Genomic DNA, 16,498 nt, shown 5'->3' on the forward strand with positions numbered 1-16,498 from the left:
AGAACAACTGGGGAGAAGTTCTTTGCAAAGTAAATGACATCTTCACAGTCATTGTGTAGAAGCTGAGTGGATGATCTGACAGAAAACTACAGCATACAGTTCTGAGGATCCATCTCTGGGTTTTGGCATCTTCCATTTTCTGAAATGAGCTTGTTTAAATATAAACAACCCAACAAGTGTATACTGCAGCTAAAAACAAATTCTGCAAATACTGCTACCTCAGCCATATGTTAAAGTAAACAATCATTTGATGGTAAAGCAGGTGAAGTATCAAAGAAGCTCCATTTGAATAGCGTTTATTTGCAATCATTAGTTTTAAATGGGAAACTGTTTACAGGCACATGCTAGATAACCAAAATAGAATGAACATAAAGAAATCTATTTAAAGGTCCTTATCAAATATTTCGAATATTTTATTAAATCTTTTATTCAGCTTCATTATCACAGTTTGATGCACTTTAGCATGTTATACACATGACTTAACATGTGCTTAGAAGTATCAAATTAGAGGTTTTTGAGTAAAGTATGACATTCTATAAATGTGCTTACTGACTTAACTACACACAACTAAGAAGGCAGTAGCTCTGTTATACCATTGATGGAAATGAACTTTTGTAAGGTATGTTTACACCAAACTTTGGAGAGAATAAAATTATATACCAGGTCAAAATTCAGTGGAAATACATGTGGGAATAGAAGTTGAAGGATTGGGCTCCAAGATAAAAGATCATAGCAAATCAGTTGTGTTGAAACTGTCAACAGATACTGGTTATTAAAAGCAAGCACTGCTGAGAAAGAAGGTTTCTGTAGCCTCCAGGCCTCCCGGTCAGCAGGATCTGTGCTTTTTTCAGATGTGATTTCTGAAACTCACACCTTATGCTGTGTAATGTGAAGAAGATACCAAAATCTAGCAAGGAAGCTGGAAAACTATCATCTGAAAAACTTCAAAGTTGTTTTATGAGCAAACATGGGAACACTTTAGCACAGAGTACATGCTGGAAGTCACTGCACTCCACTGTGTGTATGTGGACGTACACACACGTGCAGACACATGCATGTACATGCCTCTCCTGCTTTTGTTGCCCTCAAAGACCCAACCACTGATTGGAGTATAGCAGTACTGAGGAGCAAACAAGGTTTCAGCTTGGAGCTGAAAAGAGCAGACAAGCATTACATTCGGGAGCCCGGTCAGTTTTCCTGAACAGATGTGGTTTTTCCAGTGGAGTACAGCACAGGTCTGCTGGTATATGCCAAACAGCCAAGATCCAGAAACTACAATATAATTCTTTGGAAGAACTCCACAAATGTTAAGCTATTTGCAGCAGTTTTTAAAATTCCCCCTCAATGAAGGCCCTAGGTCATGATGATGTGCTTCCCCCGGGAACATCATGCAAGCCCACGCTTAAATCCAAGAGCATAGTGGTCCGTGATTGGGGCTCCCACAACTGTCACAGTGCCAACAACGCTGCCCCTTAAGGAAGAAGGGCTTCCAGCCCAAGCCTGGGTGTGTTGCTGAGTGGAGATCTCATGTCAAGCCTTCCTAGATTTCTGCCATCAAAGAATTAGTGGGGGAACATGAAATAGACATCTATCTTATAAGCTTCTTCAAAGTTGTCAATGCAGTACAGAATACTGAGTATATAAATGACTATGGTAGTACTTAGGTGAGACCATAAACCTCACTGTGCCTTTTTCTTGGGGAATTCAGGGGAGGAGGCAAGTAACCCTTTCACAGTCTAAGTATGTACTTGTTCATGGTCCTGAAGTGTCCTGAAGGGCGTCAGCATCCTGGCAGCTGTAGCTGACAGTTCAAAAATATGCACAGGGTAGGGAGAATGCCATGAGTATTGCAAAGCATGGCAAAGGAGCTCTACAATCTATTAAACAGGCACAGCAAACAAACAGCGTCTAATGGATAACATAAGATATACAACACCCAAGTTGCACAGTCAGGACTGTGAGTATAAACTCCAGAAGTTGTTTCAAGAGCAGCATGTGGCTTACTCAACACCTCTGGAAACATCACAAGTCCACCACCCCTCAAGCACTGCATCTTCTGCTCTTACAGAAACTGATCTCACTGAACCTAGCAGAGCTTGGTTCCTGCAACCCATATGACTGTGGCAGAGGTTAAACAAAAATGCTCCAGCAACATAGTTTGGCTACCACTGTATATTCAGCCTTTATGGTGTCTGCGCTATATAAATGCTGCTCTTGGAAAATAAAGCACACAACGATATACAAATGGTATCAGCGGCCAAAAAGATTACATGATCAAGCCTGAAAGCAAATGGAAGTTAACAAAAGTAGTCTTTTAGGAGAGGTAGCCATATTAGACTCAGCATTCAAAAAAAAGGGAGTGCACTCAAAAGGGTCAACATACATTATAGTGTCTTGTAGACCCATCATGTTTCTGGTTTCCTACATCATTTTTTTGCAGAATGTACACACCCAGGCACACACAGGTGCACGCGCACACACACACAGTCACACACACACCCCCCTATATATACACATCTAAATTCTCTTCTAATTCCCCTTCGTTGCCATAATGTTGCCATACTGAGGATAAAGGACAGCTTTCCTTACGTGCTCTTAGCTGCCCCATGTCTATAACTTGCTTTCAGTTGGTTCAGTATCTGTACAGTAGCTAAACAGGCAGTGGAAATTAAAATTGCTTCAATTAATATCGCGTTGCAAAAGACAGCATCCAAACTATAAGGCATTCCCTTGTACTGACGTGATGTACAACTCTCTACTTGATACAAACTACAGAATGCTCTTCAGCCTTGTGCTATCAAAGGCAGCTTTCACCCAAATAATAAAGATCAAAGCTGGAATTTAAACACCACAAATCCACACACTTCTACCAGTCCCTTGTTCTTGTGCCCCTTTCCAACAACTCTTATCACTTTAATTTCAAAAGTCATGCACCAGTGCTATAAAATAGAAACCCAAACTACCAAGAAATCTCTTGCTCCTGACTTTGGGATACCCTATTAGTATAAAAGAGCATTCAGAGAGCTTAAATAAATATATTCTTTTCTGAAATCACAGCACATTCAAGGGGTACTTACTGCCAAGAGCAGAGCATTAAGTAATCTCCATAGATGGTTTCAGAATAATTTAGTCAGAAAAGACCTGTAAGATAGAAGTTTTGATTGATTTGGTCTAATACCTGGAAAATAGCCTACTGTGGGGACAAGAATCTGCATCTCAAATGTTCTGCAGAACATATTTCCCATATTTGTATACAGTACTAGAACAATAAAGAAGACATTACAGTAATTTTCTCCCAGCTTCTTAGATCTGTAGCTTCGGCTATGACAATGCATTTCATATGCCTAAGAACTATGAAATAGCGAAGATGACTAAATAAATAAAAGCCAAGAAAAACTGGGACAGTACTGCATTTTACACTTGAGACAAGATTCCCCCCTCCCATGGATAAGTCATAGAGGACAACTACAGTAAATGCTTGTCATTTTTTTCAAAGAAAGATTTATACACAGGTTCAGATCCAGAAAATAATGTGAAATGCATAAATATTGATAGCTTTAGCTAAGTTAAAATGGGTTCAGTAAATTATGATACAACATATTCAGAATAAACAAAGCAGAAAAGCATCATATTTTGGTTTGCTTGAGATATACATAAGGTGCAACAATTTCTTCTCTAGAGGCATTTGTGGACAATGTGTTAACAGGTAACAGTGTTTGCTGGTATACTGAAGTACAATAGCAGTAAGATTTTCCAAAATGAAAGCAGCTGAAATTAATAAAAATTAAAACAAAACAAACAAGGAAAAAAACCCAAACCCAATACAGTAAGATATTGGTCTGAAGTTTTTGTTGTGCTAACAGACTTTGTTACCTGAAAATACTGATACCCCTTCTAATAGATTCAGGGAAAATTCTAGCTACTCAAATCAAGACATCACTCAGAGAACCAACAAAGGCAGATGCCTAGTGAACTATAAAGCTTTGCAGGATTTCTGCTACTCTCAGTGCCTAATCGCTTAAAAATTAAGCATATCTACAAAAAGGTTTGTAAGTATCTGAAAACAGTCATATCCAGTAAACTGACCCAACCCTACCCCCTCTCTAAGGGAAAGTCAAGGAAAAGCAGATCAAGTAAGATATTAATTAATATAGAAAAAAGTAATTTTCTGTTTCTTTTAAAAAAGGTACCATTAATATACAGAAATATCTCCAGGAACAATATTGAAATTTAAATCGAGGAAGGATGGGGTGCTTTGACAAAAATATATCTACTCTAAAGGTTTCTAGAGAAATAAGTTAGTACCATTGTCAACGTGAACGGCCTGCACTGTAACATATTTGGATTTCAGCTAATTATAAAGTGGTCCAAAACTCCAAAAGCCACCCTGCTGTGACCCCCAAGTTTTAAGTCTTTTAAATTTTTCCCGTCTTGTTAAAATAACTTATAAAACTTTAATAAAATCTTATTTAAAATACCACCATAAGCTGCAATGGCATTCTAGGGGCTCTTAGACATTTAGTCACCTGAATTTTTAAAAAAGCCTTTTCACTGACTCATTGGTTTGTAAATTTTGTTGTCCTTCTCTTGTTCCCTTCTTTCACCACACGTATCCTCGATGTTGCTGTTTCAGTGACACTTCCCCAGCTACGTGCCTTTTGTCACACCTTTAATCCTTTCTTCAAACTCTTGTGGTACACTGCATATTGTTTCCTGACACTGAACCAGAGACTTTCACTTAACTACAACAATGAAAGGCTAAACCTAGCAAGCATTAATAGTTACTGTCCATATGGCTATTACATCAAATTAGTTACAAAATAACCTCAAAACACATTATCAATTCAGTCAAGTATAAATAAGAATGCCTGATAGAATGATGTAAACTTGCATCATTTAAAGACTTAATTCAAAGAACTTCAAACTCAATCTAATACTATCAAAAGTTCAGCCGGTGTGACGAAGACTAATAGAAAATTATTGCTGGAGTCCAATTTGGTAAATTGTTGTGCTACAATGCAAAAAGTAGGGAAACATCTTGTGCTATAGAAGAAGTACCCTGTTGAATTTGTAGCTTTAGATCAATTACTAGTGATCATTTTGCATCTATTGGTAGGAATCAATGCTTGGTTATACAATAGTGTAAGTCAGAATAGTGAAGGTAACAGGCCAAGTGATACACTTGGCCTGCTTTTGGGATGCATTTATGACAGCAAAACACAAAAATTCAACACAAGCAGAGACAGAAACTGGCAGATGGATCTGTTTGGTAGTCTGAATCCAGTCAAATGCTACTCTTCAGTTGTAGTTTAACTGTATACAGCTTTCCACTTCACCAACCCGAACTGTAATTGGCCCTTTATGCAAACTATGAAGCTGATTTGGACTGTGCATAGTAACTACAACAATGCCAGTGTCTGTAAAATGTAAAAGGTATGTGTATTGGTGTACATTATATCGAAAAGTCATGGTTTTAAGTTATTCAGAACTGTGAAATAATACTAAGGTCACTTTTGAAAAACGCATTTGCAGTACTTTTCTTTTACAGGAAAGTTTCACCAAGTCGCTCAGATATCTATGCAAAAATAAAGGAACCCTCCAAGGCATGAAAGACAAGTCAATTATCTGCAATATTTTCTTTTCCATACACCACACCTTTTTCTAATGCACATCATCCTGGTTATTCAAAGCTAAATTAAAAAGAAACAAACCCAAATGTAGCCTGTCAGAACTTTTCCCAGTAAACTCTACCACTCTGGTGGCAAATATAAAAGTGCAGAACATCTGGACCACGTGGCTGCCCAAACACCGCTAACAATGGTACATCTGTCCAGGCTGCCTTGAGTTCTCTGGAACAGGTTTTAAATTCATTCTACAATATAAACGTAGGCATAACCTATTAATATAAACCATCTTAGAACTTAAATCTTCATGTACAAAAATGACTAAGAATATCTAATAGTAACTAGTGCAGTGCGTCAGTGTTTTTGTTGGTTTTTTTTTTTTTTCTTTTTCATTTAGAATAACTAGATATTATATGAAACTAGTTGTCGTACTCTCTGGTTGGTAAAAGAGATGCTGTGTGAGCTAACAGTAAAGGCAGCCTTTTTCACACCAACCACCTGTTTACTGTTTAAAAGCCTTCAATAGAAAGCAAGCTCTGGGATCACTCCATTTCAGTTCATTAATAGACAATATCACCCTCCTACATACTGGGTTCCAATTTGAGGACCTGGCCCAAGTTGCTAACGTCTGGCTTCCAGTGAATTCTGGGCCACTCAGAGCAATAAGCACTTTATTGCAGTCTCTAGTTCCATCATATGGACTGACTAGCTTCCCTTGGTAAAGACAAGGCTAGGATATTAGGTAAAGCACAATGTTTTACAATAAAGTGGAGCTTCACTGGTCAGCGCAGGAAATAAGCACTGGAGCCTGAGACATTTCATTTGGCTGTCCATCATGTGGAAGAGGTGTGGCCCTCTGACTTCTGCAAAAGAAGAAAACAAAAGCCACCCATCAATACGTGGAGCACAGGAGGTGCTGTTATCAGACCAGAAAGGACAGGAAGCAGCAGCTGTAGGGTTTAGCACCCACATGGACACGGCAGCATGGTAACTCCTCAGTGCTGCAGGTGCTCACATACTCTGGTTACATCTGCTTGCAGAGGAGTACCTGCAACAGTAACACAATATCCCGAGGACAACCTACATCACAATACAAAGGCAGGAAAAAACAGATGTGGTGGTATTTGACTACCCAAAGCAAAATCGACAGCATAAGAGTAAGTTAAGAGCACACAAGTGCTGTGACTCATTTTGTAAGGGGGCTGCTGCAGCCCTCAGAAGCAGAGCAGATAGCATGTGTGGCAAAAGGTAAATGCACAGAGGCACAGATCATGTTAGTGTGAGTCAACAGACAGCTTTTAAGCAATATGGAAATATACTCATCAGCAGAGTTGCCCTGGGATTCCTCCACGTTACCTGACTACATCAGCCTAGCAGATCTCTTTCACTACTACAGCAGTGTTAATTTAAAAATGATCTCTTGGCACAGGGTATCATAAAAATAAACTGTGCCAGAATTATGTGCTGGAAATCAACATCAGTCATGGTACCAAATGGACTCGGGAGAACTCCTTTGCAGCTTGCCTTTTAAAATACATACACCAAGCATGTCACTGCCTGTTACTCTCACAGGTGAGGTTCTATTTTTGTTACAATATTTGTCATTGGTAGCAATGAAAATCTGGGGCCTGCTTCTTATTTACACCAGGGACACTTTACCTCACTCTGGCCCATCTAAGACCCCCAGCAGAAACCCCCAGCACAGGTACTCATGTTCTTCACACAAGGGTAGTGCAATGAAGTGGCCTTGGCACAAAATGCAGGTCTGACTCACAGTGCTTAACCAAGGCATGCACAAGGTAAATAAAGATAAGCAGAAGACTTCAAACCACATCACCAGAAGGACCCCAGGTCCCAAGGCTCTATGAAACTATTAAAAAAAATACATTCAGACACCGAAGAAACACATCAAGCAAACCTCCAATTATTTTCTTCACATTTCTGGGTATTTGCAAATAAAGTGAGTTACGAAAAGTAACAACAGCTGGCAGAGTAGAAAACAGAGAAGCATATAGCCTGTAAGATTTAGGTTTCTGTTTTGACTTCCATTTGCCAAGTCAGTGAGAGAGGTGGCTAACTTTCTACTGGAAGAGTCCTCCCATCTTGTCATTTCACACTCCTCAGGGTGATTACAAACTGGCATTTCCAACAGTTGTGGGATATTTGCCCATTTGGTGTTTTCAGGCCTTATGAAAGGTGCTGCACTGCCCGAGCTACATAATGACATGACAAAGATGGGATTCAAAGAGAAAGACCCAGGCACAAAGCTCTGCAAAACATTAGCTCGCTTCAACAAGGACAAGAGGAGGACAAGAACTTTAAAGAGGCACAAGGAAGAAAAACCACAGCAGAACAAATCCTGTTGCTTTTGTGCATTTTTGGTCAGTGTTAATGGCAGTCAATGAAACCACAATGGTGTGAGTGAGAGCAGAACTTAGCACAGCACTTCCACAAGTTCCATTTTGCAGCTTATGATGACAGACAGCCTGACTGCAGCGTGAAATCACTTCTCACCCAAAACAACACTGCTTAAGCAAGACAACAGCTTCTGCAGAGAGGAACCAGCAGATCTATTTCTTTTAGGGTTCCTGAGCTTCTAAAAAGCCTTTGAGCATTTGATGTGCAGCCTGCCCAAAAAGGACAGGGTTCATCTATGGGGCCCGTGAGAGGGACAGTTAATTGAGGTTAATTGAGGTTTCAAGCTGGCCCAATGCTCCCTCAACAAGTTTTTATTGCAGGAGAGGACGGGGTTTCATATCGAGTAAGTTCCATGAAAGAACAACTCTGGAAAATCAAGAGCCAAAGAGGACCTGCTGTAATTGATTTACTCCTATCACAGGTCTGACCATTCTGTACTGATTCATAAGAAAGTAATTCTCCACCTGATCTGTATGGATGGCCTACTCAATAACTGAGAGGACCAACCTAAGCTACCATGGCTTTCCATCAGCCAGAGTTGTTCTGCTCCATGCTATTCTGCAGATGCTTTGCCTCCCACACGGCAAAGCACAAGAGTATGAATAACTAGTTAGCTTCCCTCAGCCATGTTCAGCATAAAAAAGTTAATCTCAAAATGTATTAAATTCTCTCCACCATCTTAGGTTTTAGGCCACTGGAAAATGCAAATCAGCATGCAGTAGCTATTTAAATCTGCTATTATCTGACACATAGAGCCTGTTTATATACAAAAATTGGTACATAAGCTTAGTGGGAAGGATCTTTTACTAACTGCTAAACAGGTTACACTGTCATTAAGGTGAAGACTTAACACGACTAAGCAAGTGTGATAAAGCAGACATTCATAAAAAGCTGCGGAAGGGAAACGCAGCCAAATTAAACAGTCTGCTATTCATATGCTTTCTGAACAAGCTGTCAGCCACATGCTATTTACTTAAGACAAAAAGAAGAAAAGAAAACCATACCTGTGTACATTTTCCATGGCTGCTACTTCTGCTAGAGCAGCTAAGCTAAAAAATGCAGACACCGCTGGCATATCTGACGTAATACTGTGGTTTTCTTCTGTCTCTGTGTTTCTGGAGCATTCACTGTTGCAATCTGTTTCTGCACTTGATGATTTTTGAAGAGTACTTTGTGGCAGCTCTTTTGGCTTCTCCTCTGCAAAGAAAGAAAGTTAAGCATGCAGACGTAGTCCATAAATTCACTGCAGCCTATTGATATGCTGCCTAGTCTGGAGTTAATGGAACCCGTACCTTTAGGACTTTGATTCTGCTGGTGTCATCTGATTCATGCTGTAACCTCTTCTGACTCAAGCTACCAGGTCAGAAGCACAGTATGAAGCAGTTTACTGATTTTATATTCAACTGAATTTGATCTTTTCAGTCAGGCAAGAGAGCTTTTGTGTAAGTTTTAGATACGGCAGTCCTGAAAGATTATCTTACTGGAGAACTCCAACAAAGATTCTGGCATTAACTGTCATACTATGAAATTTAGTTTTACAACCTATAATCAGGTGCAGTGCAATTTCTTTGCTGGACTGGAAACAAATTGTGAAAGGTAACCATTCTCCATTTCTCTCTGCACCAGTGCACAGTTTTTAGAATAAAATACATAGGGAGAAAAGACAAATTTGGTCATTCAAACAAAAGAAGTTGGCCATCATGGACTCAGTGATTTCCCAGTTGGTTGATACCTGTATTTTAAATAATGACCATTCTAAGTAGGTAAGAAAACAAACTAATTAAAAACCACTGCCCTGATAGGTTGCTTGTACCCTCAAACCTTCTGCAACCATTCAGTTTTAATGAAATATGAACTCCAGTTTCCTTACCCAGTGTCCCTGCTGCTGGTGACACTCGCCCATCTGCTGTTCGGACAAGATGCGTGATCTTCGTTTTCCTTGCTTTCCTTTTCTGGCTGCCAACTAAAGGCTCATGCATCATTGCTGGCTCTGGAGTGTTTAGGGCAGATATAGAAATTTTATTCTTCCAGGCACTCTCACTGGAATTTCTGTCTTCTAATAGTATGGCTGGAAGAGAATAAAAACACAACTTTAGATGTAGAATAATTCAGCCACTAGCTACATTCATTTTGCATCTATCTGTATAAAACTGTTCCTCACAGGTACTTAAGAGCATAACCCATGCCAAGATAAGATCTGAATGCCCAAGATGTTTGCAGTGAAGTAACAGAATCCACCTTAAAGATATACTGAAGATATACTGAAGGTTCAAGTTTCTAATTTTTGCCAAGAAAACTGTGAGATTGGTAGCTGCTCTTGAGAGGGAGCAGGGTATTGCTGTGTATAAAACATTCTGCAACAGATATCAGCAAGTGGATAAGAGACAAAATGTATTAGGAACACAAGGGTCCTCACATAAGCTTATCTTAGCTCACAGATGGACTGACAAGCAGAATTCAGCAATTCCTGACTAAAAATCAGTCTTACCTCTTTAGTCACTCTACATCAACTCCTCTAAGAAAGGGAAAATGCTGCCTTTTACAAAATAACAAACTTTATAAACACCCCAAAGGCTGCAAATAAAAAAGCATAACTTGATCACAGCTGAAGACAAGCATGCTAAAAAATTGAAGTAAGAAGGGGATAGAATACCATGATAGAAATACTGTCCTATAGTTTCAGAGAATGAGAAAGGAACAGTTTAAATCTTTCTCAGCAGCTCCAGTGTTGATGTTCTGAAGTAGCTGAACTGGAACATGATCCCAAATTTTCCCTCAACTAAAGAGTTTACAAAGAAACTGGTCAGGCAGCAATCACAAAACATATTTAAGCTTTCGAAGTCTCAGCTCAGTGCCTAGTAGCCAACTGTTTGTAATTTACATTGATCCAATAAGCCATTCTGCTGATCCCACGGGGTATCACTAGTACATAAAGGCAATCTGTGACGTCTTTTCCCCTCCTGTGATAAAGTGTTATGAAGCCTGCCCTGTCTGTGATCACTGTCAGCTAGGTTTAGAAAGAGGCTACAGGTAGCAAATAGAATGCTCAAGTAAATTTTTACAGGTGCCTGTCTAAGCTGTTTTGAAATTGGGAACACTCATGATACCTGCACCAAGTTCTTGAGGTATTTTTTCCCAGCACATTGCCATCCTGAATGATTACGTATTTTTTCCTAATGCCTGCACCTCATCCCACCTGTTGCATTTTCAACTCATTATTTTCCTTACTCCCTGTCAGGTTATATCCTATCTCTTCGCAGTAGTCCTTGAGATTTTTTCCACAGCTGTTACTGTGGCTACAGTTAGCTTACTCTTCCCTCCAGCTTCTTTTAATCCTTCTCCCCATTTTAAAGACTTTTTAAAGACACATTTGTCACTTTTTGGGTGGTTTGACCAGCAAAAATTACACACACAGAACTGAAACCAGAGTTCAAACAACTGCTCTTTAAGAAGGGCTATGAACTGAACAATTCCAATCTCCTGCACTGAGACTGGTGGTGTCACACAGGAGCATTCAGCCCCACAAACTGCACAACAGTCTGCATGGCCTTTGCCTTTCACGTTAGTGTGCATTCCTGTTTATTGCTGCTTTTGTAGATTTAATGAACTTTCTATTCAAAGATATAGCTATATAACACCTTTATATTTTGCTGGCTTTTTAAACTGTTCATTGTGTGAGGATGTGGACTAGATCAAGAGAATAGCCTTAACACATTTAATCTTGTTAGCAGTTGCCCTTTGCTCTTCTGTTTGAATGGGAAGGACCTTTTAATGTTTTATTGTCCAAGAATACAATCAGATCTAGTACATACATGCACAAACATTTGAAACATTCCAAACTTTAATTTTTTGATGATTTTAATTCACCTATGCTCTCCTGTAAAACATTTTTGAACTTGTGCATGTTCTTTATTTGGAAAAAAAATGCACACAGCTTGAATTAGCATTATGAAGTGCTTAGCTAGACCTGCCAACCTCTCCAGAGCACAGCTTTGCTGTAAAACTGATTTTTTTGTAGAGAGTGCTCAAGAGAAAGCACAGGAAAAGATCCACCCTGTAACAGTCCAATTAAGTAGAAGCACCAATGACTGCAAATGTGACTTTCAAGTAACTCAGCTGGGCCAACAGTGAGATGTTCAGATAAGCTTTGTGCATCAAGACCAGGATCTTAATTGGAATGTATAATTAAATAGGCAGCTTTCTCTCCAGATTTCTTATTTGGGAATTCATAAGTGCTGATTATATTTTAATGTAGCAGTCTGGTTGTAGTCCAACACTATCTGTTAATTCTGATTTGCTCTAATTAGCACTTTGACTTCTAGCTTGATTGAGTTTATAATGCTTTTAATCTTAGTACTACAACCCACTTTTTTTTTTTACATTTAATAAAAAAATTAAGATATGATTTCAAACAATGAACAACATACAATTAAGAGACTTGATTTGGTATGCATTTAATTAGATGTGCTGTATATCAGGTCACTAGAAATTAACTTGATTGATCCCTACAGCTGAGAGTTCCCTTTTATAATATTCTTTCTTAGATTGTATGTGTCAAAAAAATAAAGAGAAAAAAACCTTGAAAGGTGAAATAGGCAATAGTGGAAGACATAAGGAGAATATGATGTTGGCATGTTTGATTAAGAAACAGCAGAAGGTGGCTGTAAAAGCTCAGATGCAGTAAGTATAGTCCCTCTCCATGTTTTTATATTGCTTTTTATTCCCTCTCCCAAGTTTTTATTTTAATCCTTGAAATAAGACTTGAAAGTCATCTACTTTCCTTTTTTCCTCTAGCTCTAAAAGAAGCTGTTTATCACTTCAACATAACATTGCTGCCATACAGTCTTGAAGAAGGAAGGATTGAAGGTGAATAATGAGTATTTTGTGTGTGTGGGTGCAGGGTGAATGTCGAAGGGAAGAGCATCTTTTTCTCTTCTCTAGCAGTCTTAGTGGACACTGGGTTTAGAAATCATTTCACTGACTTCTTTGCAGAGTATTATTTGAGTACACATAAAACTTGACTTGGAAATCACACAAAGGCTTGACTCACAAGACCCTTTGCACGGACCTGTGGAGGAGAAAGCAGTCCATGTTTCAACAACTCTACATCTAAACTATGTGCTCCTGCACCTTCTTCAAGAGGAACAGCACCCCACTGCTTCAAGTGACAAAGGTATATCCATATAGATGCTCCAAATCAGGACCTGGTTTTATTCTGCAGGAAGGATAGGGCTAGCCAGGTTTAATTCCCTGTAGTTTTCTTTAATCCATTTGATATCCATTCTGCTTCCACACTGTCCTGCATTCAAGAGCTGTCCTGAGAGGAACTCAGCTAATTTTCAGGGGAACATTGTCTAGACATGAAAGGAGGTTCTGCAGTTACTGTGCAGTCCTGCCAACAGGCAGTTGCATGCTCAGCTCTCCGTGACAGTGGCATGGGCAGAACTACTAGGCTATCTTTGCAAGCAGAGTTGAGAATATGCCATGAAGGTGTGGGCCTTCAGGCATGCCTATGGTGGCAGAAATTACTCTGAGAGAGACATACCCAGAGGTCTATGGCAGATGGTTTCCTCAGCTAGGTTTGTTAAAGGTCTGCACAGACAGTTTATCCTATTCTGCAGGCATGCAGAGGACACGGAGTCTTATTCCTGCCCCCCCCCCCCCCCCAATTTTTGTGAACAAGAAAAACAAAGTCAATCATCACACCACAGCTTTTCAGATGAGTTTTTCAGACCAAACCCCAACAAAACACAGACTTTAAAGAATTTCTTTAGTGATGCTGGTTATGAGAGAGAGCTGCAGATGTTTAACCACACTTGGTGGAGAACAAACGCTCTGTGGGTCTAAGCATGCTGGTATCAAGGAAGACAGGTAGGATGTAATGATTTGTCTTTATGAAGACAAACAATGAAAATCTAGCCAGACAGAGCATTGCTTCAAGTCATCAGTGTCTACAGAACCACTTCACCAAGGAAGTGATGCCAGACCGACATGGCAGAAATTCCAGCTCTTCTGACAATAGGAAACTGCTACAATACTGCTTTGGGGCCAGGCAGCACACAGAGATGCAGCAAGGACTGGAGACTAACAAGCAGAGATACAAAGCAGCAGATGGTCAAACCAGGTGTAGGAGACAGCAGTCTGGGCAGGAAGCTCTGCTGCAGGAGCCTGTCCTGATCCAGCCCTCCTCTAACCAGAATGGTTGCCAAAGGCACAGAGCTACTGGCTCCCTCTGGGCTGCAAGTGCCACAAAACAGGGCTCTGATGTGTGTGGGAGAGCTGCTGTGGGAGCAGGTGCAGCGACAGGGCTGCTTCACGAGTGAGCTGGTGCTGAGACCAGTGCATGTGTTCATCCTCTCTTCTCCCCTTCCTGTGCCAAGGCCAATGTTTCAGCTGGCTGCTACACAGACCATGCAAGAGCCTCAGCACAGCTCACAAAGTGTACCTGCAAAGATGCAATCACTGACTTGTTATTTTGAGTACTCCTTCCCAGCGGAAAGCCTTTCTGGTGTGGCAGAAAAATAAAACCCCCAGATGAGTGCTAACTTTCCCAAACAGGCATGAGTCCAGCTATGCTTCTGTCAGCCTTCCTAAGGAAGAGATGTATCTATCGACATATTCAATTGCAGTACTGTGTGCTCTCTATAGCATTTCACTGGGGTTTAACTGGGCTGTACCCTGCTCTATGAACAGCTGCAAACTCTTAACATGGTGACACGCACTGGTGCTGCTGTGTAAAATGTGGTCAAAATTCACTCAGATTTTTGTACCAGAGACACACAGACAAAACAACACAACCACATTAAATTTGCCTCTACTGCACTTACTTTCCTTCACTCCTAACAGATGCACACAGGCACACACACTTTTCAAGATGAAAAAACATGAAGCCAGCATGATCTCTGCTGACAATCCTTTCAAGTGTCTCCTCTGCAGCTATACAAACATTCAAGCTCCTTCGTTCTGCAAAATTAACTTCACAAAAACCAAAACCGCACATTAGTTAGACTTGTGACTTATCACAAGTATAGACTAACCACAAAAAGGAGTAGAAATTTTCTTTTATTGTTTGATTCATAAAATGCTCAAATAAATATTATCTGAATTGAAATGAAGATTCTGGGATTCCCATCTTGAATGCTGCAGAGTATGAGACAGCTCAGCCACACATTTTAGGGCCTGTTGCCTAGGAACTCCTGGATAGAGGATGAAGATCAGTTGGCAGCATATGAAGGACAGGCTGTCCAGCACTTGCTGCAGCCATGCCCATACTGCCCTTTGCTGATCAACATTTTGGTTTCAGTCACTAACGGTACACTTCACAGTAGGCAAGACTCCAAATTTTCTCCCCTCTGTAATTCAGGGGAAAATGAAGTTCCTCATCAATATACAGACATCCATTGCCTTTCCTCTGATGATTATACGTGGGCTGTGTAAGGCTCCTAAGTTTAGTCTTGGGAAGAACTTGCTTTAGTCTTGGGAAGAACTTAGCAAGCTGGCTCTGCCCCAGCAAATGCACAGACACATCTTTAATGTTTAGACACTATGACATTATTCACATGCTTAACTTCCAAGGACATGCCTCTGTGCTGCACTGGAATGAGGCCAGGGTATTCAACACTTGCCCTGGTTGAATCTTTGATCATAGTGCACATTTCACTTTGTATCAAAACAGGCTGGCTTCTTTTAAACAAATGCAGGGTTTGACATTTTGTTTACCCACATTTTTATCTGCAAATTTTAAGGTATTTATATTTTTTACTCTTAATCATCCATTAAATGCTTTCTGTTTCTTTTCCACCAGGAGAATATAAACACCCATTTTTCTTAATAATCTGTCTATTTCTCTGTAATTTGTCTATTAATAATTCAGGAACAAAATCTGAATGACGCCAAATAAAAATTATGCTAATGCATGATGCCTTTTCTACACCGACATGGAAGCAAGATAGTTACTTCTCATAAGCAACTGCCACAACATATTCGTTGTAAAAATACAACAAGACAGAGCAAGTAATTTCGAATTATTTGCACCATGGAATGCAGAAGAGCAGGCAGAGCCTATGTGGGAAAATAGCGTAAGTGCAACAAAGATGACAGAAAGCACAGCACCAGAAAAGGAGAGGAAATTATACACGGCCAAGTCTTAGGAAAAGATATTAACCATAACGGCAGCTGGGGAAACTGGAGATGGGAACAACCATTTTATTATCTTAGAGATGAACATGGGTGGGAAAGAAACCAGACAAAATTAATGGAGTTAAGTAAGCAGAACTAGAGAGGGTTTTCCTACATCACAGGAACAATGCAGGAGAGAACACCACTGCGGAACAGAGGAACAGCCTGGGCATGACCTGAACAGTGCGGGCAACGCGATGATAAAAGAAAAAGGGCCCAGGGAAGCAGGCTAAGCTATAATCCAGTACACACTCGAAAATGCCCCTCAAGAGTTTTGA

The 16,498-nt window shown here is 40.0% G+C and overlaps 1 protein-coding gene across 9 annotated transcripts in view; it reads right to left on the reverse strand.

The window, feature by feature from the left end:
* Nucleotides 1-435: 435 nt before the first annotated feature.
* Nucleotides 436-16,498, reverse strand: part of BBX (BBX high mobility group box domain containing) — a 137,794-nt gene continuing 121,731 nt past the window's right edge. For all 9 annotated transcript variants that reach the window (XM_084200923.1, XM_084200922.1, XM_084200919.1 and 6 more), the window contains 3 exons: nucleotides 9,913-10,110; nucleotides 9,047-9,239; nucleotides 436-6,487 (listed from right to left, as the gene is read on the reverse strand). In XM_084200923.1, coding sequence (XP_084057049.1) covers nucleotides 6,400-6,487; nucleotides 9,047-9,239; nucleotides 9,913-10,110 — 479 coding nt within the window. In that variant the 3' untranslated portion in view covers nucleotides 436-6,399. The remainder of the gene's footprint in view (nucleotides 6,488-9,046; nucleotides 9,240-9,912; nucleotides 10,111-16,498) is intronic.

Source organism: Fringilla coelebs (assembly GCF_963513975.1).
Source record: "Fringilla coelebs genome assembly, chromosome: 2".
Lineage (NCBI taxonomy): Eukaryota > Metazoa > Chordata > Aves > Passeriformes > Fringillidae > Fringilla > Fringilla coelebs.